Source organism: Triturus cristatus, chromosome 7 (assembly GCF_964204655.1).
Source record: "Triturus cristatus chromosome 7, aTriCri1.1, whole genome shotgun sequence".
Taxonomy (NCBI): domain Eukaryota; kingdom Metazoa; phylum Chordata; class Amphibia; order Caudata; family Salamandridae; genus Triturus; species Triturus cristatus.
Window position 1 is genome coordinate 333,473,011 of NC_140590.1, and position 23,920 is coordinate 333,496,930.

The following is a 23,920-nucleotide window of genomic DNA, read 5'->3' on the forward strand; positions in this document are numbered from 1 at the left end:
TGGAGTTGTGTAGCGTGGAACAGCATACAGTAGAGTTGTGTATAATAGAATGGAGTAGAGGGGAGTGAGGTACATGCAGTGGCGTAGAGTGGAAGTGCATACAGTGGAGTTGCATAGAGTGGAGTGCCTTAGAAATGAGGGTCATAGAGTGGAATAGCGTTGAGTGTAGTGTCGTAGAGTGGAGGTGCGTACAGTGGAAAAGTGTAGAGTGGAGTTGTATACAACAGAAGGTTTTTGTTGGACCTGGCCCTCCTTGCAGGGTCACCCCCAAACATTTTGCCTTTTACCCTCCACTTTTTGCTGAATTCCTTTGTGTTGGCTTTACCATTGCTAAAGTGTTTGCGCTCTCTCCCCAAAACATGGCCAAATTGGTTCATACAAAATTGGCATATTTTATGTGGCATACCATATACTCTGGGCCTATAATTTTAAATGCTACCAGTGGGCCTGCAGCACTTATTGTGCCAACCACTTAAGTAACACTCTAAAACATGTCCAAGGCCTGCCATTGCAGCCTGAATGCAGTATTACACTGCCATGTCAACTTGGGATTCAAACCCCCTTGCCAAACCTTGAACTCCCCTTTTATTACATAGAAGGCACCCCAACGGTAGGCCCCTAGGTAGCCTATAGGTCAGGGTGTTTTGTAACTAAAAGGTTGGACATGTAGTTTAAAATGTTACTTGTCCTGGAAGTGATAAACTCTTAAACTCATTTTTCACTACAATGATGCCTACCACTCCCATAAGATAACATTGGGGATTCCTTATTACATTTAGTAAGCTGTAATTCCCAATTGGGAGCCGGTAGGCATGTGTCATGTTTGCTACGTATGAAATTTTAATGATAAATCCTATTTAATGGTAAAGTCGTTTTTTTCGTTACAATTGTGAAAATGCTACTTTTAGAAAGTTGGCATTTTCCTGCCCTTATCCCTTTGTGCCTGCAGTCTGGCCTGGGCCATGTGACTGGGAGAAACTGACAGTAAGAATTTATGAATTCCTACCAGATATATACACAATAAAGGAATTAGGTGCGCCTGAATGGGCCATCTGCTGACAGGACGGGGGAGGGGCAGAGATGAGTACAGCCCCTGAATAGCCTGTGCTCTGCCTTCACACAAAGGTTTTAACAACCCTGAATTGTCACTTCATCAAGCTTGGAGCCAGGACAAAGGAGTCAGGAAATTCCAAAGAACCTTTGCAGAAGCTTCTCCTACCTTCCAGGTTTTATATTTGTTTCTTACTTATTACCTCTTTACAAAAGTGATAATAGTGAGAGAAATAAATGTATGCTTTTCTATATATTTTTCCTGCAGTTTAGGGAGAACAGTATTTAAAAGAAATACAAAATATAAAACTACGTTAAAGATTTCACAATAATGTGTACTACGCTATATTTTACAAATATAATGTACTACAGTGTATTTTCAATTTTTAACATTAAATCTTCACAAAAAAACATCTGCGGAGTACCAGAGTAAAAACCTAAAAATGACTGCGCTACTTACAAAACGTTTTTTAAAAGCACAATGCTCCCAAAACTGCTATAAAAAAATACAGAAAATTATAAATACATTTCTCTATTATCAATCTTATAAAGTGCTATATTTCTGGCACATTACAGCCACATTCATTCACTCGCTTTAACGCTATATCTGTTTCAAGTGCCACACTCCATGCTACGTCACTCCAATCAATGTCACACACTCTGCGCTATTACACTATCTGCCACTCCACGTCTCTAGATGATACGCCACTCCACTCTATGCTTCCACTGTATGCCACTCCACTCTATGCCAATCCAATGTACACCACTCTAATGTATGCTACTGCAGTCTACGCTATTCGACTGTACAACACTCCACTCTACACCACTCCACTCTATGTTATTCCTCTATATGGCAATGGACTCTAAGTCACTCCACTACACTCAATGTTATTTTACTCTACACCACTTCACTGTATGCTGCTCCACTGTATGCCATTTCACTGTACACATCTACAGTCTACGACGTTCTGCTCTACAATACTCCACTCTATGCCACTCCATTGTATGCCACTCAAATGTACGACCCTCTACTGTACGCTCCTCCACTCTTCGCTATTCCACACTACACAACTCCACTCTACGACACTACACTATGCTATGCCGCTCTATGATATTGCATTCTATGCCACTCCACTCTAAGCCACTACACTGTATGCAATTCCATTCAACACCACTACACTGCACCTCATTCTGCTCTACATCACTCCACTGTGCGCCGTGCAATTATATACAACTCTCTTTTATGGTATTCCACATTACGCAACTCCACTCTACACTTCTCCACTCTACACCACTCCACTGTATGCCCATTATCCATGTACTGGCGATACCCCTGCATATTATATAACTTATAACATGTGAAGTCATTGCAGCCATAATAACGTTTATTACATCTTAAATGACATAAATGCAAGTTATAACCGGCGATGCCCAAATTAGAAATGTAAGTTATAAGTATAACTTTAAAATTTCTAAAGTTTGTATAGTTTAAATTGGGTTTGTATAGATAGAATAAATAACACTTTCCTAGCTATAACATAGCTTTAACCTGTTTTTTTCATTATATATAGCTATATATATATATATATATATATATATATATATATATATATATATATATATACATACATACAGGGTATGTAGATGTGGCATTACGTATAGGAAATCTATATATACCTATCAATATATTTGTCCTCAATATTTTGGCTTTAGCATTAAGGTAGAGTGATATTCCATACTCGATATCCCAGACCTATTCCCTGATCCAATGCTGTTGTATTTGTTTCGGTCTGGCTTGATTTGTTACTCTTTGGCAGTATTTGTATCTCTCTACATATGTGTCTTTCTGTTTGGTTATCTTCTTGTTTGTGACTATGATCACTTATCTGGGTGTATGTGATAGAGTCAAAGTGTGTGTTTGCCTGTTGGGTATGTAATTAGTTTGAATGTAATTAGCTCATATGTAATTATTCCTTTGTGGCTGGATGTGTTTTGTGTGGGTGCCCTTCTTGCTGTTTGGATGTAGGAATTCACATTTGGACATATTGCTTCTTTGCTTGGTGTACTTGTTTCTGGAAAAGGGACTGATTACAAGTGGTCAGTTAAACTCTGATGCCTGCGCAAAAAACCTGTTTTGTTTGCGAAGGGATCGTAATTACAATTGCTGCCAATTACAGTGTGGAATCAAATCGTACCCTTCATTAAACTTCAACAAGTCAAAAATGGTTGAATTAAACAAGGGGAAAAGGCCTGGTATTTATATTTACATGTCGATTCTGGTGCAGTAAGCACCAAATTCCGCATATAATCCCCCCACAACTCGAATATGCTATAATTATCTCATCTGATAAATTGCATACACCTCGATGTCAAATTTTTATCAGCTAAGATAGGACCTAAGTGTATTTGTCCTGTATGGGTTCATGTATTTCAATATGTTTATATTTGTTTCATACCTAGGTGCATTTCTTATAGTCCGTGTGTATTTCCTTTGGTCTGGATGTGTTTGGTTAGTGTTCTTATCTCAACGCACAAAAATAATATCTGAGCATATTGCTTCCTGAGTAGAGTTACTGTGTATTTTTTTCCTGATGTATTTTTCTGGCATTGAGTATATTCGACTATTTGAAGGCATTTATTACAGTCTGGGTATATTTTATTCTGTCTTGTTATATGTTTTGTTTAATGTCTTTGTCTCTGTTTGCATGTTTGTTCTTCTTGTCTGGGGGTTAGGTCTCCCTGAATGTAATGAGTTCTTATTTGGTTATATATATTCCAGTCTAGGTGTGTTTGTTGCTGTATGCGTGCAGATCTTAAAGCCCAGGAGTACGTATTAATACATCCGAATTGAGCAATATCTATACTTTTATTTCTCATTAGGGATATTTATTCTTATCCTAGTGTATGTATTCCAGCAAGGGGACATTCATTTCTCTCTAGGTGTATTCATACCTGTTTGTGTAAGTGCTACTATCTGGGCCTATCTATTTCTGTCTCCTTATATTTTCCTGTTTTATGGTGTATCATCTAATAAGCCATATATATATCTGCTCCTATCTTGCTTTATTTGTTTCATTTTAAGTCAATGTGTTGATTACTAGATATATGTGTTCTTTTGCAGGTATATTGCTTTTTTGCGGACCTATTTCATCCTGGCTGACTAGATTTCTTCCTGTCTGTATGTATGGGGGAAAGACTGGATATATTCGAGCTGTGCTCTATGCATTTATACCTAGACATGTTATTTCTGAATGACTGCTATCAGTGTGTCTTCCTTCGGTCTTTCTGTCTTGTTTGATTTGAGAGCATTTGCCCACATAAGGATACAACACTTCATATCTAGATATTTATTTTTGGTTCAACTTTGGTATATTTATTCCCTTCTAGGTGTAGCTGTTCATATTTAGGTGTAATTGTTTCAGTCTTTGTGTGCGGAAATTTGTATTATTTCAGTTTGTATCTCTAGCGGCCTTGGCATGTATTAAAGTGCCTGGATTATGTGTTTTTCCTGTCTGAATATATCTTGATCTGTCTTACTGTGGGGCCAATTTATGGGCAGGTTTGCACCACGTAACATTGTGCAAGAGCAACGCAAACCTTAAGACAGATTTTTGAAGCCAGGAAAAGCCACTTTGCATGGCTCTGAGCGGCTCCAGAATTCGGGAGTAAAGCAGCGCAACGCAAATCTCTGTGTTGCATTACTCTGCCCTGAGAAGGCATTCCATGAGCTATGCGTGGATGTACCCACAGAACTCCCATGGCTTTTGATGCATTCCCAGATTTACAAGAGCAAGTAAAGCTGGGAATGCACCAACATCTTACACCTTCCCACAGGAGGAGTTCTTCTCCCAGCAGCAGCCTATGAATTTGATGGGAGAGCACCTGATCTAGATTCTTCGAGGTCTACTTGATTAGGGCCCTCCACATACTCTGAAACAGGGGAACTAAGAGAGAAAATATACAAAGGCAACGTGGAACAGCTACAACATAAAGCTGCAGACTACTGCCAATACACTGTGTGGGTGACTACCTGCCAATCTTTGTATGTTCCTATTTGTATATGTGGATTGATGTCAGCCTGAATGAGTTCCCTATACATTACCATAGGAAGATTTCCACACTTGCGGTGAAGATCAAAATATGGCAAAGTATAGGGAAAATGTAAAATGTTTATTAAACTTCGAAACAGTTTGCAAACTTTTTTTAGGTTAAATATGAATGTAAATTAATTTATATATGTATTGTAAATTTAGAAAGAAAAGAAAAAAGTGCTAACACACTATTAACTTTATTTTTAATTAAATCTTTAATAAATGTAAATGAATTAAATTACATGTATTTTTCTTAATTAACAAATTAACACCTAAACTAAAAAATATATGTTTTAATGTTCATTAAAAATTATTCAGAGATGTATCGAATTAATGAAAAGTAACTTAATTATATTTAAAAACATTACTGTTACAATATTTTTTCATAATAAAATGTTATTAGAATATTTTATAACTAAATAATGAATATGTATTCTTTTTACATTATTTAACTGTTTTAAATAATTTTATTTCATTTAACATTATTTCCAATGGGGTCCGTGCCTCCATTATTTTCAATGTGTGGGTGTTGCAGAACCAGTGCTTGGTCATGTATGATGCTGAACTTACTACTGTCTTTTTTTCAGTAGGTATTTACACTCGTTAATCATTTTTCAGGGTGCGAAGACGTGTAAGTCTAGACTTTCTAGTAAGGTTACACTTGGATTTTGTGACTATCCAAAGTAGTAAAGTTTGTACAAAGTATAATAGTAAACTCACACATGTAAATTACTCACATTAGTAAGTAAGTTACCTTTGTGAATTGCCCCCAATGTGCCTTAATTGCTCTTAACTAGCTGCTGCTATATTTTGAAATATTTGTACAATTCATTTACAAGTATTTCAATTGTCTTGTGTGTTAGAAATTATTTGACATAAAGCAGCATTCTCCATTTAAACTCTCTGTACACCGGAAGGATTGTCACTTGGTTGCAAAATTCTCTCACTTTGCCATAAGAGAAGGTAAAAGTAAACACTAGTCTCCATGTTAGAAAAATAATAAGGATAATTTTGTCAGAAGATGATGTTGCCGGCATTTGATGTTTGACTTTGAATGGACAGCAAATGCTACAAGACAAAAACAATTTTGATAGGCCTCTTCATTGATCACTCTCCTTTTGAACTCTTGCAAGGTTATTCTGGGGGTGCTGTAGCGCCTCCCACACCCCTAGATCCAGTACCCCTGACCTCACCATCGCCTTTCCTATTTATATATTCACATAGTACATGACAATGTAAAACTCACCTTGTAGTTGTTGTGGGAGATACCATAGTCCCCAATGCGGACTGTCAGGTCAGAGGTCAGCAGGCAATTTCTCAGGGCCAGGTCACTGTTGCACAAAAGCATTAATAGAGAAATGTTATTTTGTTATGTATTGTTAGTTTATTTATATAGCATGGTTTATCAACTGTGAGGGTATCAAGGCATTGTCCATGGGCATGGGGAGATTGAGTGATTTGCCTAGAATCACAGGATGTTGTGCCAACGCCAAGACTCGAACCCAGATCCCCAGCTACTGAGTCGGCAGCTCAGGCCGCTAAGCCACATCCTGTCCCAGAGTGGTCTTCAATCATTAAGGTTTTTTTGTGAGACATTAGGTACTATGCTTCCAAATAATAGGTAGCTATATGGATAGGTGAAACCTTCAATGAGTTCTGAATGTGTCGAAAACAGAAGAGCACTGTACACAGCATTTTTGTTGTCTGTAATACACTATGAAAGTGAGGGGTAAGCACTATATTTTATGTTTCCACCGAATAACAGTTTTATTCTATGTATGACCACAACATCCCTTACCTTTCCCTAAAATGTATCTATGTATCGATGTACTGGGGAAAGTCAAGTTAGTGCAAAGCAAGCAAGGTGAAGTTAGCAACATCAGTTTGTTCGCATGGACACCTCCAGCGCCCAAACGATCCCCATCAACAGTGTCCCAGAGGGTTCCAAACTGTCCCCTTTAATCTTCAGTCTCTACAAGGGGATGCTTGGTGCTCTTCTCACAGATAACAGCATCAAGATTCATCACCATGCTGGTGACACGGAATTCTACCTAAAAGTCTCATCTCCTTCGTACATGCAACTCCTCAAACACTGCCTGCACATCATCCAGACCAGGATGTTGAAGATCAACCTACACAGAGAAAACAAGAAACAGTACAAACCTGGCTCAATGTCATGAACCTGAATCAGAATGCAAAGTCACTTGAACTCACCCTGAATGCCAACCTCACTGCCAAAGAACACCTTGCCAAAAAAAAAAAAAAAAGGAGGCCTGGGACCAGCTCTCATCAAGAAAAGTAAAACTATTTCTTCCAGAAAGTGACCACAGAATTGCTGTCAATTCCTCGTACTCATGCATGTGGATGGTGGCAATGCTCTACTAAGTGGTCTCATAGACTCCACACCTGCACCTCTATGGGCAGCATTTACAAAGCTATCACGACATGTATCCTTCAGAACCGCCCCAAAGCTGCTCCAATTTAGGAAAGAGTTGAAGATGCACTACTTTAAAGAACTAAAAAACATTGCATTAACAGCCTACAAACCAGCTATCTCTCCTATTACTCATTGACTTTATGTTGGGCTTTGACCGTGTACCATGCTCCACTGCCTTTTGGCTAGGTTCGCACCACACACATTCAAACATAAAAGAATGGAGTATAATCGCATGGAAAACTGTCCGACTGCTCACCAGAGACTAAAAAAATCCCCTTGGTCTCCAATGAAGCTACTCTCTCTACTTCCCATTAATGCCCAAAATCCCTTGTACACCTGCCCCCTCTAGATACAATACCCTAAAGGCAGTTAATGTGATGCAGCATTTCATTTATAACCACAAGTGAGATATGAGCGGTTATACAAGCAATTCAAAAAGGGTCTTTGTAGATAGGAATTTGCAAATGTGTTGATTACTAATTTGTCCACTAAACAGTCAGGGTGTGGGGATGCACTGATTAAATGCCAAGACAGAGAAAAACACCAGGTGTTGTATTATAGTAAGTGCCCTGGGGGACCGATAGGGTTTGCTTTTGCTTCTTTACCCCAAAGTACTTTGATATTATTGAATGGCATAGATGCTTGTGTAGCTCTTTCTATTATGAGTATTGCACCAGTGCACTATTTGCAAGCTCAAACGGGCATTTCCACATCCCCATGAAGGCAAAGCATTTGCATCTGTGCTGTATTACAGATGCAGACCCTGAGGCATAGATACTATTATAAGGCTCTATGACTATGCACCACATAGAAGTGGCATACAGTCAGTGCACCCCTCGAAAAGGCAGTAGGGTGTCTCTGGTACTCTACAGGCATACCCGTGCAACAGATTGCAAACTCTACTACAGCCACCTGCAGGAGGATTTTATTCCCACTTTGACTAGCAGGATGGGTTTCCACCCCCACGGTGAAAGGCAGATCGGAGACTTCAAACAGTCCCTTTGCCTTTCACAAATGTGCTCTTTCTAGTGCAGGAATGAGTTTGCACCTGCACTGGGAATAGTACACTCATTGCTATAGGGCGCTCTGTTCTGATCTGCACCTATTGTAAATAATTAAAGATGCGCGGCTGCGTATGTGGGAGTAGCACTCCCAATTTGTAGTATCAGATCCCTCCAGGACTTAGATAGGGAACCAATGCAAGCCTATACCTGGCATCTGAGGTGTGCCCATGCCTACAATCTGACGCTGCTCTACTCATACTGGCCTTCCAACCCATCACTATGAAACCTTTGATGCATCAATGGCATCACGGTGGTATAACCATGCCTCTACCAATACAATACAAAATTGGGCTGAATCCTGGTCTCAGCAATGTCACTCAGCGCCAATCAACAACTGGCTTCAACTTATTTTTGTGCCACTTCAACCAAGGGCAAGCAGACAATGCCTCACCTGTGAATGTAGTTGTTCTTGTGCAGGAACAGCAGCCCCAGGGTTATCTCGTACGCCATCCTCTGCAAGGTGGTAAGGTCACGGGTCAGGAGGTCAGGGGTCATGCCATCTGCCTTGCGCTGGGCACGAAGATATCTTTTTAGGTCTCCCTGGGTGGACCAAAAAGAGACAGGCTCGAAATTATGGCAAAATACCAAGCAACACCTCAAGGTAGTCACTTTCTTGTGAGAATTTACGGTTCACTGGTTATCACTGTCCAGTTCTGATCTTCAGACGGGACTGGTCCCTAAGTGCATGGCACTGTACTAGGGACTGGTTAATCCTGATTATAAAGACATCAAAACGATTATCACAAGTTCAAGCCATCAAAATACAGACTAGTGAGAATCATCTCAGGACAACTAGCAAAACTGCCCCTACAAGAAACAATTAGGGGAAATCAATAAGGAAATGACAGTGCACAAAGATTTCCTCACTCTAATCTAAAAGACAGAAATTATAGAAAGACTTAGAGCGTTGCTCACATGATAAGGTGTATCCAACTCAGCCAAAGATTATGTAGCACCAGGAACACAGAAATAAGGCAGATCAGGGGAACTCCTCAGACTCAAACGCTTGGAGTGGAGAGGGGGGAACAATTTCGAGGCAAAGGACATGGTAGCCAAAGAGGTATAGAGCTTGGAATCAACAAGAAAGTAAAACTGAAACAAGTTTGATCTGTGTTACAACATACAATACCATGTCTAACCAAGTGACAAGAATCATTTAGAAACATTGGCATCTCCTGGATACAGGGTCACTAAGCTTTGAAAAGCCCCTTTTCTCACATAAAAGGAGTAGGAACCTTGGAGACATTCTAGTACACACCTGGGATAACACAGAGAGAAACCCTAGGATAACAGAACACCGCCCATGTGGTCAATGCATAGTGTGAAACTTAACAACACACACAACATCCCTGGATCTAGGTTTACCGAACCCTTGGGTACTGAGTAACACATGATCTGCAACTTAGCCTGTGTCATATACATGATAACCTACCCCTTCAAACTGAAGTATGTGCAGATAACACGTAGGAAAGTGAAGACCAGAATAAAGGAGCTCAGGAGTAATATGAAGTGCAAGGAAAATACAACAAAAATGGCCAATCACTACATCATCAAGGGCCACCAAATGACTGCCCTGAAGTTGGTTATGTTAGAACAAAATGTGCCCACTCCCTCTTGATTACTTCACTGCCCAGATTGTCTTACTATTGACTTTTGTGCATGTGCTGCAGCCCTTAGACAAGGATGAGTGAAGTTTCATAAAAACTATCTTAGAACTTCCATGATGCGATTGTGCTAAATAAAGTTTGAAAGGAAATATTTTTTAAGTAACTGAAGTCATCAGTTTCTGAATTTCACTAACACTGTAAATATCAGATGTAACTATTACTCCTCTCAATTGGAATCAGTTTATCAACTTGGGCTGGTTGAAATGCTAAGTTTCTGAACTCTGTCCTGTATGTTTGTATGTAATATATTTGCATAGTTCAACCCTAGGTAGATAGTAATGGAGCCCTGACCAATGGGTGAAGGCTTTGGGATAACATAGAGGATTCTTTACAAGAGGCAGGTCTCTATTATGTGGTAGTGCTCTCTGAAGAGCTGCGTCTTCGATTTCTTTCTGAATGGCAGGAGGGCCTGGACAGATCTAATGTCAACTGGTATGTTATTCCAGATCCTGGCTAAGTAGCTGGAGATGGCCTGCATTTTCTTCCTTTATTTCTTCTTCTTCAGTCTGACAATGGGTTCTGGCGTGGCACTGTGCACTTGAGGTGATTATGTTCTCAGCAGATATGCATGGGTATTGTTTCTGATAGCCTTATAGGCGATGCAACTGGCCTTTAAGTTGATACTAGCCTATAGGACGAGCCAGGATAACTCGTTCAGTTTTTGAGTGATGTGTTCAAACCTCTTCAAGACTTTAATAAGGTGTATCACAGCGGGTAGGATGCCTTTCAAGGGTGCCAATGTGGTGTGAGGGAGGCCATTGAGCACAGCCTTGCATCTAGATGGGAGAAGACCAAGGTTCCACTGTCATAGAGTCGACTTATATAAGGAAGGTTTCACTTTTTTTCTAAGAAAGTAAGCTTTTTTATGCTGCCTTAATTTTTTTAGGCCTGTGATCTTTGAGGTAGAGATCTGTGTCAAGAGCGATTTTAATATATTTTACATTTGCTGTCAGCCATCTAGGTTCACAGCCACACTTGCATCTGAGATTGTGTCCAGCAGGGATCAAAAAGGAGGAATTCAGTCTCAGTTGGGGTAAGTTTTAGGTAATAGATTGAGCTTAGGATACTAGCTCGGTACACGTTTTGATACACTGAATTTTCTTAGGTGGTGAGATTTTGAGGTAGAGTTATGTGTGGCCAGCATACTGATGGAGCTTGGTGTTATTGTGAGCTAGCCTGGATCTGAGGTGCTCCATGCAGAGCTTGAAGAGGAAAGGATAGAGGACAGAACCCTAGAGTACTTTGCAGAGAATTGGGAGTTTCTGGGATCTTCAGCTTCTCATCAAGATGATCTGGCAAAGTAAGGGAAGAACTATTAGAGGGTTTGTGGGGAGGCGATCTCAGGGGCTCACACCTACCCGAAACTACAGCGACCAGGATCCCTCACGATAAAAAGCTGGAACTGTGAGAGCAGATACAGACATCAACCGACCCGGAAAAAAGACACACCCACCTGTCCTGTTTCCCTACAGCACGGCCCGGAGGCGGAGAGGGGAGGAGTCGACCCCAGAAACACTGCAGCCTCATCAGTAAAAGAGAGGCAAACCCAAGCGGAAGGGTCGTCATTGACCTGCGGAAGGAGAAGACTTTGTGGGTTCCCGGAAGCTCAGCAGGACGTGGAGCAGAACGCTGGGAGAGAGAAGAGCGACCAAAACGGAAACGAGTAGGAGAAACCAAGCTCAGAGGTACAGCCGGATGTGGAGCAGAACCCCAGGCGAGAGGACGGCATCCACCGCGAAGGAGGAGAGGAAGAGGAGACAGACGACCACTGGACGGAGGGGTGGTGGCGTCCACCGGAGGAAGCGGAAGAGCGGCCGCAACTCCAGGGAGTTGCGGCGGAGCCAGTGAGTGATAAGGGACCCGGGGAAGGAGGGTTGTTGATGAGGGAGGAGGGAGGGGAGAAGGGTTAAAATACGCACGGGCACCACAGAGTTCTCCACAGAGATACGCCAAGCCCATTGCTCTTTACACTGTTTTGGTTGACCACCCCGTACCCTGAGCACCGTTACTGCGCTATTGTTTTCATTTGGCACCCTCACTCCAAGCCCTGAGATTTGTCACGTTTTCCCCATAGTGGCTTCCTTCCCCTTCCCTGGATAAAAACACGCCCATGATATCCTCCCATATTCCGTGAAAACCACCGGGTGTAGGTGACGGGTTATTATAAATGTCGCAGCGATACTGACGGCCACCATTTCTTTCCTCTTGGCGAGCCTCCGGGTGAATCTAACAAGACGGACGAGCCAACACCCCACCCCCTACAAGCCAGATCTGAAGAAGAAGGAGTGGATCAAGCGTCTGGATACTGTCAAACTGGGAGAGAGAAGACCACCCTAGAGGACGAACATGTCAACCCTATTGTAAAGCCAAAAACTGCGACTGCTGATCATAAAACATTCATTAGACAATATATCCAGCCTCCACGTCTATATATCCGCCCTGCACTCCCACAGGTGGTGTCAGAGAGACCCATATCAGTTTCCATGGTATGGATCAGTGAATGTGGTTGACTGGGTAGACGGCTGTAGAGCCGATCAGAGATCGGTCAGGACTGGGAGGAGGGTATCAAAGACTACTTAGTGGACTTGTAGAGATTTATTCGTGCTAATGTGATCCTGGGGGTTGGGTGGATGATACTTTCTCAATAAAGTTTCCAATGAAACACAGGATAGTTCTGGGGCACCAGTTGACAGGATATTTCTTGTCTAGGATAGATTTCCCGGGCAAAGGGAGAAATGGAACTGTCATGAGGTTGTCCGCTACACTTGCTTCACTAAGAGAGAAGTTCATGGTGTTGAGGATGAGGTTGAATGCATCTTCTTGATGAGATTTCACAAAGAGTGTTGGAAGAATCTAATGTGGCTTGAGAGTAGCGGATACTGGTAAATCCAGCATGACAAAGAAGGGTGAATTCAGTCCACTTGGGTTGGCAGGATTGGGAGATTGGAGACAAAGTGGATGTCTGTTTCGTTTTGGCTATGTGCAATGGGATCATATTTTGCCAATTGTCGCAGTGAGAAAAGTAATTTATGGCATTGCTCCTGTCAACTGATTGTGGTCTGGAGTATCTGCAATTGGATTGAAATAATGCTTGACACCCAGAGTGCTTTGATTCTGTAAGTCACTTGGTTAGTGGCAGTCTTGTAAAAGATAGCCTTGTTGTTAAGTGATGGGGGATCTCTGTGTTGATTAAAGTGCTCTGAGTTGCTTGAGGTTGTCAAGGGAACTGGCCCACCACATTTTCTATTCTTATCTGTGTTCCTGGGTGTACATTACTGTTGAGGGTCTCAGTCTAGAGTCTTGTATTTTCAGTGTTGAATTTATTTTTATATGATTTGTTCAAGGTTCTGATGCATGTATCAAGGGGTGTGTTGATATCTTATATTGGCTAATGTGGTGCCCCTGGGGAGATATTTGAGAAAGCGAGTATGCTTTTCTCCTTTCAATTGGCCTTGATGTCTAGACATGGTGAGAAAGATGGATAAGAATATTGAAAGTGCTCAGTCCAGCCCAGGGGCATCATGTTCTTGCAGTAAATTAAAGGTTTTGGCTGTGAAGATGTGTATCTTTGGAGTGGGTGGTTTTGGTGATGTGCTGCTTGTTATCCAGAGTATTGTGGCACGTACTGAACAGCTTTTTCTGTTTTATGCTCTCTATTAATATATACCTTATGCAATAGTTGTTTCAATACATTCCGGTAATATTCCATTTGCTTTCCATAACTTATATTACATATGTTTACATTTCTTAAATATCACTGAGTTCCACAGAGATTTGGCTTTTATTCTGGTGAGAGCTTTTGTAGCCTTTTGTGTTTGTGATTGCTGATCAGCATTTTTGGGTTTTAGTGGATTTTGTGGATGCTGGGCATCTGTGACCATTGGACATTTTTGGCAGCATGAACCCCAAGTTGAAAGTTGACTCTGTCAGTGTCAATTCAAACTATATCATTGGCATTCTCTGGCAGGGTCTGTCAGGTCAAAGCCTTTGCTGCTTCACAATCAAAGGTGGCTATTGCTTTAGTCTATTTCTTCTTTTTAGTAACCAAGTCATGACCCAACATAATATCATCAACCATCAAAAGAAACACAGAAACTCTCATAATAATAATCAATCACTCAGCCGCGTCCCGTGCAAGTAAAAGCGATGGGGCTGTCAGGCTGGGTTGTGGGGGTGGGGAGTATTTGGCAGATTACCACGAGGGAAAATTAAATAAATAATTAATTTCCCCTTGTTGTCGGTTGTCGAAATCCCCGTACCCAGCCCTACCGCTCTTACCAGCAATCCCTTGATGCAACAGGATCCAAAATGGGAGTCCAACATGAAGTTATTACTGAAGATGGAACTTGAAAGTGTCAGCCAGGAACACGTAAATAGTGTCAGCTGCTCCTTAGCGTCCTTTTTCTGGTTTAAAACATCAGTCGCTGCAATTTATGCAGGCCTCGTTTTAAAAAGCACAAAAGAACTGTACGTTGAATATTCCATGATTATGAAGAAAATGTGGCTCGACGAGTTATGGTAGGCCTGTTTCACAGACCTGTGTCAATGTTCAATTGCTTCTGAATTGATCAAAAAGTCATCTCTTCCTAATCTTCTGTCAAATTATAATTTTTTGCTCAGCATAAAATCCCAATGACAGGTTTGTAGAAGTTTTAGATTTTGATAAATGACAATTTGTATGCTAAATTCAGCACGTCCAGGAGTGTCACATTTATGATACCCTTTCTACATATCCAAATATAATAAATGTTGCTATTATTAATCTAAATGGAACTCTTTTACATAGTTACTCATTGTCCTGAATTTCTGAGATGATATGACTTTCCTGGAACTACACTGAACAATCTAAACTAGATTTTGTTATCCACAGCACACCTGCAGTTAGATACTTTAAAGCTTGAGACCTTTTTTAACCATATAAGGTTACTGCAGCAAAACATAGTGCTGCTTTGCTGGGTAAGGTGGACTAGATGGTGTAAAAGATACAGTCTAGAAAGAGCAATGCCTGAATTAGTAACTTTCTGTGTCTACTGACAAAGGGGAACAACCTCTCAAATAGGCTAGAGGTGAATATCTGACACCCCCAGTTACGCTACTGTCTCCACTTGACACTGAGGTTTGCAAGAATGCAGCCCTTGCCCCTGACATTACTGACAGGGGCGTAGCTTGTTCAGTATGATTGGGGGGGGGGGTGAGCTTCAATCACACTGGCATATAATGTTTACATGCATTATAGGACAAGCAAGGTGCATGACAGGGGCTTAAGAGGCAGTGGAAAGGGAGAGTAATGCGGATTGGTATGTAATAACTGAGAAAACTACAATATTTTGTAAAATAATCAAATACATTTGTGCTTTCAAAAGAGAGATGAGAGAGAGAGTGTGTGTTTTTGTCAGTGTTTGCATGCAAAAATCCCAGGTGAAATTCGACAGACACCTCACCATACCCGAAAAAACCACCTGTACCCAACTATTCATCAGAAAATACATTTATTGGGGGGGGGGGCGTATCACCTAGAAACACATCCCCTGAAGCAACACCCCTAATTACAGACTATCTGGACAGGCAAACTTATTACAAATATTTGCTCTCAAATTCTTCATGAACAGGTATAAAACACTTTTTTAAAATTTCCTGCAGATTGCGTGTGAAAAATAGTGGTGTTGCTGCTCTCCAGTCACTTTTTAAGCAACTGTGCAAATAAACTTTTGTTTGACTTTTATTTCTATTCTGAGCATCTGGCTCCAAACCTTTACCAAGATAAAGACATTCTTGTAGAAAGGGTCTTTTAAGATATGAAGGTGGCACATTATGTTAACTGATTGGATAGAGAGACTGGGACAAACATGCCAATGAAGTCGGTCCTTTGTTGTGTTTAATGTTCCATCTGTTCAGATAAGGCTTTTTATTTCTGTTCACTCCTGCCACATTAGTTAAGGAGACCAGCCAAATGCAATCCCATAGAGATTGCTTACTGTTTCTGAACATGTGTGGAGAAAGAAGCTTTCACGTCCCACGTCTGCTGCCAGCTCACCTCCGTCACGCCTGTACGAGGTCAACCAACTTCAGAAACATAAGTAGGCCCCTATGACTCAATCACATCACCTCTTTCTTGCAATATCTACCTGATCTGATTAGGACGATCAATCCAGTTAACCACTGGTATGTGATAACACAGAAGCACGGAAGCTGAAAAATGGGAGTGAGCCTACAACAAACAGCAGGGTGTCCCGCACTAGCCCAGATGCGGGTGCATCAGACATGACTCTGCCTAAATGCTGCAGAGGCAGTCATCCTGCTCATCGGCACTGACATCAATCCATAATAGAGTTAAATTCTAAATCAACCATGGGACCACCATGAACCCTAAAGCAAAACATATGAAACATAGGGCCCTAATCAACACCACTCTATCCTTCAACCCCCAAGTCAATGCAGCAACAAAAACTGCACTCTACCTTCTAAAGAGCCTGCCATCTATGTTCCCCCTATGTTCAACATGCCTCAAATGACAACACTAGCCATTGCAATAGTAATATCCCACTTGGACTTCAACAGCCTCTAAAAAAGCTCCTAGCTAAGGCACTGAATAAACAATCAGAAATCCAAAACTTTGTGTGCAACGCTTGTTTACCATAATGGCTAATTTGAAATCTATAGTCATAAATCTGGCTAGAGTACAAAGCAAAACATAGTGCTGTCTCTACATATATCAGTAAACTGTAATCCTGCTCCAGACCAGCAGGCATCTTTTAGTCAGTCTCCCAAAGTAACCTTTTTTTTCATCCTGTGAAACAATGAATTCTGCAAACAGAAGACTTACACACATGGAACTCTCTCCAGCTCACCTCCTCACTGACGTGAGCTGGGAGGGCCCTAAAACTTCAATACGCTTATTTCCTGTAAATGCACACTATGCAATTATACAGTCTTTATGTCCTACCACGGATAGTACTCAAGCATCCTGGAATGTGTTTAGAAGAGGACAATGGAACAGCAATAAAATATTAAATGTGCACATAGTAGCATCTACTCTCACGATTTCACAATTTAACGTGAAGAGCTGGTTGACATTTTTTGCAGAGGTTTTCATGCAAATGTAGAAACCACTACTGTGACTTCTGGTTGGTCCAGTAAGTCTTTGATCTTCAAAGATTGAAAAACACAAAAGCCACTGAGTTAACTGGATAGATAATGCCTTCCATGTTTATTAATGACCAGGAAACTAACAAGCCTAAATCCAATAAACGGTGCCAAATGGCCTAGCTACTTGTCTCTTCTCTTTCTTGCAAGACATGCTTTTAACATAGAAACAGGTGCTGGTCATATGAGAGGCCTCTCTCAGGTTGATGGCCCAGGAAACACTTCTGACATGGCTGCCTGTGTTGTGAACTTAGGCCAGCAATGGCAATTTGAGCTTTTTGGAGATGACATAGAAGAGAGGCAGTGCAATAGTTTCCATGAGAATTAATGGGGGCTCAATAACTGATACCCAGTGCTACTTGGACAGCAATGAGAAGATGAGCTTCAGTTTCCTAAGCTGAAAATGACAATTGCTGACCACTCTCCTGATTGATGGTGTTAAGGTAGCGTTCGGATCCAAGATAAAACCAAGATTCTTAGCTATATCTGCTGAATGGAGAATAAGACTGAACATTTTAGGAGATGTAACGGTTGAAAGTCTCCATTTGTGACCGAAATTAATCAATACAGTTTTTGAGCAGAAGATAATCGTCCAACATCCAAATCTGATCTTAAAATAAGAAGTGTTCAAGATCCATGCCTGGGTTGGGGTTGGTTGAAAATGTAATATTTACTCAGGTGTGATAGGCATATAATGTACAGACGTGTCACTTTTAAAAGAGATCTATGAGACAAAGGAGGTCTACATTGAAAAGGGCGGATGATAAGGCAATCCCTAGCTGGACTCCACGGTAAAGCCTTAATGCTAAAGTCAGAAATGAGATGGGCTAGTTTCACTCGGTGGGAAAACAATTCCTAATGAATTGGGTGGAACCGCCTAGCAGTCCATGTGAGACTCCAACTATAGTGTACTAAGTGCTCTACTAAAGCGTGATGGTCCATTGTGTTAATGACTGTAGAGAGTACCAAATTCATGAGCAGGGATGCTGTATCATTGTCAATAAAGCAAAGTCTCTTCATAACATAAAATCAGCCCTCAAAGCAGTTCACTGGCTTCTGATGGATGCAAGAGGAAAGCTAAATGTTCTTTGCACCATGTACAAGGCCTATTGAGGCAAAGGACTGGGTAACTGCAGAATAACCACCAACTATACATCCATTCAGCGCCTGCACACTTCATCAGCCAATACAATCTCAAATGGATAAAACACATTGGTATGACTCTGGGGGTTAAGGGCTTCAGCATGTAGAACACAATAAAAACAAATCTTGGGGCAGAGACAACGTATGTGTGATTTAAAAAAGCCTGAAAAACAAATTCTTCATGTTCGCACACAGCTGAACGTGAATGCAGTGGTGGCGGCCACAAACGAATATTGTATGGGGGACTTTCCCACGTGACTGGACTCTTTTAACACTGTTCAGGCACAAGTGCAACCACGGTGTACTGAAATGACCACAAAAGCAATATGCAGATTCTAGACAATCTTAAAATAGGTAAATAAATAAGTAAACTCTACCGTAGAAGCATAGACAAATGATTGAACACACTCAGGTGTTGTTTTGCTTAAAGAAATATGGTCTGATTACTACATTTTCTTTTCTTGCAGCCCCTCTGTTTTCAGCACAAGGGCAGAGAAGGCACATTTTCAGACTCCTGATAATAGGCTTATCCAATCTTTATCCCTAAAAATGCCTTAGACTAGTAATATGTGAGTGTATTGCGGGGAGAATAGTGAGCAGAGGAGTACTGGCTAGTAAAGACACTTAGACCCTTAACGAAAACAAGTTGGAACTTCTCAATGTTAGTTTTGCACCTGATTTTCACTGCTCTCATCTTTTTCGGGACCCAAATCTACAGAAAACGCCATCAAGAGGTTTGGACTGCAGATGCCCACTTAACTAGTTGGATTTAAAAGAATGATGTACTAAACTTCCCTGGTATGTAAAGCAGCCAAACTCTAATGAGAGCGTTCGTACTTTCATAGTTCAACCACTGTAACTCTGAGTAGTTTTGACTGCCCAAGAAACCGTTCAGAACTCATGAGTTGTTATGGATTAATGCTAACCAAGACATATTCAGACTAAGACAATAGATCCAATGCTTAACAGTGGAACAGGTAAAAATCAATAGACCATGCACAGACAATCAGGACGATAGAAGAGCAATAGAAAGTAAACCAACTGACCATGCACAGACCAATAATGAACCATGTGCAGGTAAATCATGCATAGGTCCGAATAACATGTGCACAACAGTTGACCATGTACAGAACAATAAATCATGCACAGACCAATAGCCCATGCACAAAATAGCTATGCACAGATCAATGGGATGTGATCAGATTAACAGACCATGTGCAGACCAATAAACCATGTGCAGACCTATAGGTATGTTCAGAGCAATAGACAATGGACAGGGTAGTAGAACATTTTTGTACCAATAGACCATATGTGAACAGTAGACTCTTCCCTGATCAAAAGACCATACAATGGTGAAATGTGTCAGTAAGTAAATCTCCATCCTACAAAAAATGACTCCTCTCTTGCAATGTCTCACTGGACTGTGCTGACAGGATACATTATTAGAGGTTATCTAAACTATTGCAGTGTGCTTTCTATAGCCTTTCCAGAGAACCTGATACAGCTGAAAGACTTCAAAATCACTTTGTATTTAAACTTGTGGTGCCATGACTATGTCAGAAGTGCACTGAAAAAATGTTATCCACTCCCAGTGCAGTCAACGTCAAATGTAAGGGGCACAATATCACCCATAAGCCTTACTAGAAGGAAGGACTGCGATATGTTCAAAAGCTGGCCCCCTATCACGCTCCTCCATGATGTGTCATGCCCCAGGGCGCTTTGATAGACAGCAGTCTATGCATGTGCTGCTTCCATTCCCCTCCAGCTCCAGTCAATCTCCCAGCTGCCCGTCGACCCACCATAGGATCAGCAGCTCCTCCAGTCAGCCAGTAAAAGCACATGCTTGCAGCCCATCCCTACCAGCTTATGCTGAGGGCATCCAGCTTACAGTTGCTAATCATGGCACTGCAGTGCCCCATCTGAAGCATCCCAGAATGGCTGGAACTCAGCTCGGCATGCACAAACCATCAGGAGTCTCCAGTGCCTCTCTCTGCTTCTTTGGAACCATCTGCATCCTCCCCGGTAAACCAGCAAGGATGGTGTAATGAGGACGGTGGCAGGATGCAAAATAGAATACAGGCTTGGGAGCTCTGTAGAGTGACTCCTACCCCACCACCTACATCTTGTCTCTTCATCATGTAAATTCTTTGTTAACTAGGTGCACATTTCCCATTTTTTCAACTATCCAGGTATTTTTGGTGAGCTGTGTGGCTCATCTACTGCCAGTGAAAAAAATCGAAATAACTTAAGACCTTTGTTAATTAAACTCCTACAAGAGAACTTGCATTTCTGGCTTTCTTTCATCTTTGGAATAGAAAAGAAGACAATCTGGTAGAGGATGAAGTCACCTTGCACCACACACTGGCAAGTGACCAATAAAACTAAACAAAGGAAACCATCATAAAATCTTCTGTGACATATTTATGTGAATTTATTTTTTTTAAAAAGAGTGATAGGTGGATTTTTCCTTGGCTTCCAAATATAATTTCTTCCTATGTTATCCTAAATGTAAAAAATAAATATGCAGACTAATAAACAATGCACAGATCAATTAATCAAGCAGGCCATGTCCAACACAGTACAATGCAGGCCATGTCCAACACAGTACACCATGCACAGAACAGTAGACCAAGCATGTACTGGTAGAAGATGCACCTAGAGTTAGACCTTGCACTGATTAATAAACCATGCAGACCAATAAACATTGTAATGGTCAATAAACAATGTGCAGACAAGTATACCATGCAGAGAAAAAACAGAACATAAACAGACCACTCAATCATGCACAGGCAAATGCATCATGCACAGACTACTGTATCATGCACAGACCTTCCTAGACAAAATTAACTGTCTGAAGTCAATAATAGTATGGGTTTAATAGTTAATCTGTATAATAAATGTTGCACTACTTAGAATTGCAATATATTTAAAAAGTGGAAGATAATGCGTACAATACTCAGAATTACAATATTTAAAAAATATGGTAGTACTCAATTAGTACAACGAGTATATTTTTATCCTAATATGCTTTTACTCGCAATGTATGTGTTATAATATGAATTATCATTTTTTATCTATTGTAAGATTTTACATAATTAAACAATATAAAAAATAATAATAAAAGGATCAAGGTCAAGAAGATCCACCTTCTAATCCGAAATGTCCTCAGGAAGATAATAACGAAATATTTTCAAACCAGGTTGGCGGAATATATGCTGACCAGAAGGCCATGTCTCTGTCTAGGAACCCCATGGTTGTCCCTCTCTTTAGCAAAGAGCGCTTTGAAGTAGGGAACTTTATGGGATCTTCCCTTGGGGTGCCATCTGACTGGCTTTTAGAGACATCAAAAACTATCCATATTTTAATAAAGCACAGAAAACACAACTGCTTCCCATGTCCTTAAGTCCAATTATCCTCTCTTTAAATTTAGAGATTTCTTGAAGGGCCGGTCAGCTTCAGGTAAGATTTACTACTGTCTCGAGGTATCAGATAAATTAAGTTTACTTGGTAAGTGCAAAACTAAAATACGAACCGCGCCTCCTGTTACCCGCTCCAATCCCAAAGAGACGTTTCTAGCACACTCACCAGCTGGCAGAACTCCATGATGAGCAGGAGGGGTACAATCTCGGTGCACAATCCAAGGCATTGCAGAATGTTAGGGTGCTGGAGGCTTCTTGAGAGCAAGGAAAAAGAGGACATAACAAGACAGACATTGTAGGAGATTAAGAGAGCCATGATACCATGATAGACCAGACTTTGACTAGTTTCAAACAGAGGTGGTCTAATTCTTTAACATGACTGAATATTAACTTCATTGAAGATATGGGAGACATGGGATATCACATATACAGGCAGCTAAACTCGCCTGCACAATGTTACGCTGGGCTTTCAAAGAAGAATAAGTGTTATCATGACTTTAAGGAGCTCACAAAGTATGAAAAGGAAGGTCAATGTGCTGCTAACCAAGGCCTCATCTGACCACATCTCAACTATTCTGTTCAAACATGGAAGCCATGTTTAAAAAATGTTATTAGTAAATAGACATAGGTTCATAGACCACCACAAAGCTCAACTAACGACTAGAATATTTAAACATGAATAAACTCAATGAATAAACAGTACTTATTGCATCAATATCTTTCTTGAATTCAGGATCGAGTGACTTCTTTGTAAGGCATATTATATTGAGGAGGGAATATGGTATCTGGGGACAGGTGGTAAATAAATCAACTGCATTTCAGTAAATAGACAGTTACCACAATTGTAAACCTTAATAATATTATTTAAATGCATATTATTTTAAAGGTTGAAGTGCAATGCACTCTCACCACATTCCGTTTATATCACATTCTGTATTTTTCATATTACATATCATTTACATTCCTTTTTACAATAGTGTGATTCTTTCAATTACAATCACCCATAACAGAACATGTGTATATGTAAAGCTCAAGTTCACCCAAGGGTATCTTGGCGCTGAATAACAGATGTTTGATGGTACTCATTTTATCAACCTTAGAAGGATGAAAGGCTGACTGGACCCAAAGGGATTTGAACCTGTGACCATGAGGTCAAACGCAGCCCCTACAGAAGCGTATTAGTCCACTAAACCAAAAGATTCAGCATGACCTATGAAAAATGCACTGCCACAAGACCCCTTTTATCCACTCTTGCTTCAAAAGGGACAATGCGTCCTGACAGTTTCATACACCATTCTCCAAAAAATAAAGCTCTGCCAAATTTTGTGTAGGGTGAGGCACTCCGGACAGAAGAGGAAAACAAATTAGTCAGTTTCAAGACAGGTTATTCCCAATCTACAGATTCTCTTTAATTTTGGGATATTCCATGAAGCTTGGAATTCCCTGTGCAGTAATGAACCAGGGACTGTAAGTCCTCTCCATATACCTTTTGTAAAGGAAGACTGTCAATGGCTGACTTTAGATTTTTATTTTCTTCTTCTTCTGGTTAATCTACTAGATACATGTGATGGATTAAATGACGGAATACAAGGGGAGCTCACTGGCACAAGTGCTTTCTTTCAAGCATACTATTGTAATATCTATGCAACGTAAGTTGCGTGTGCGCTGGGCACCAATGAGCAAATGCACACCCAAGGTTACCAGCTCTGGGCTTAAAATGAGCACAAGAGGCCTCTTCAGACCAGCATTCCATACACAACAATGTCTCTCTACCTAGACCAAGCTGGCCAGCTACAGAAAAAAACACACTCACCAATGGCGTTGTGAACCAGCAGCAGCAGCGGTGGGAGGTTTGATTGCTTCTGTTACATTAAATGGTTTAATTGCTATTTGTTGCCTTCTTGTC

At 40.8% G+C, this 23,920-nt stretch overlaps 1 protein-coding gene across 2 annotated transcripts in view; it reads right to left on the reverse strand.

Moving 5' to 3' along the window:
• Positions 1 to 23,920, reverse strand: part of LMTK3 (lemur tyrosine kinase 3) — a 196,895-nt gene that overhangs the window by 113,363 nt on the left and 59,612 nt on the right. For both annotated transcript variants that reach the window (XM_085616455.1, XM_085616454.1), the window contains exons 7-9: positions 22,181 to 22,265; positions 9,034 to 9,182; positions 6,388 to 6,472 (exon numbers count right to left, since the gene is read on the reverse strand). In XM_085616455.1, the coding sequence (XP_085472581.1) occupies positions 6,388 to 6,472; positions 9,034 to 9,182; positions 22,181 to 22,265 (319 nt within the window). The remainder of the gene's footprint in view (positions 1 to 6,387; positions 6,473 to 9,033; positions 9,183 to 22,180; positions 22,266 to 23,920) is intronic.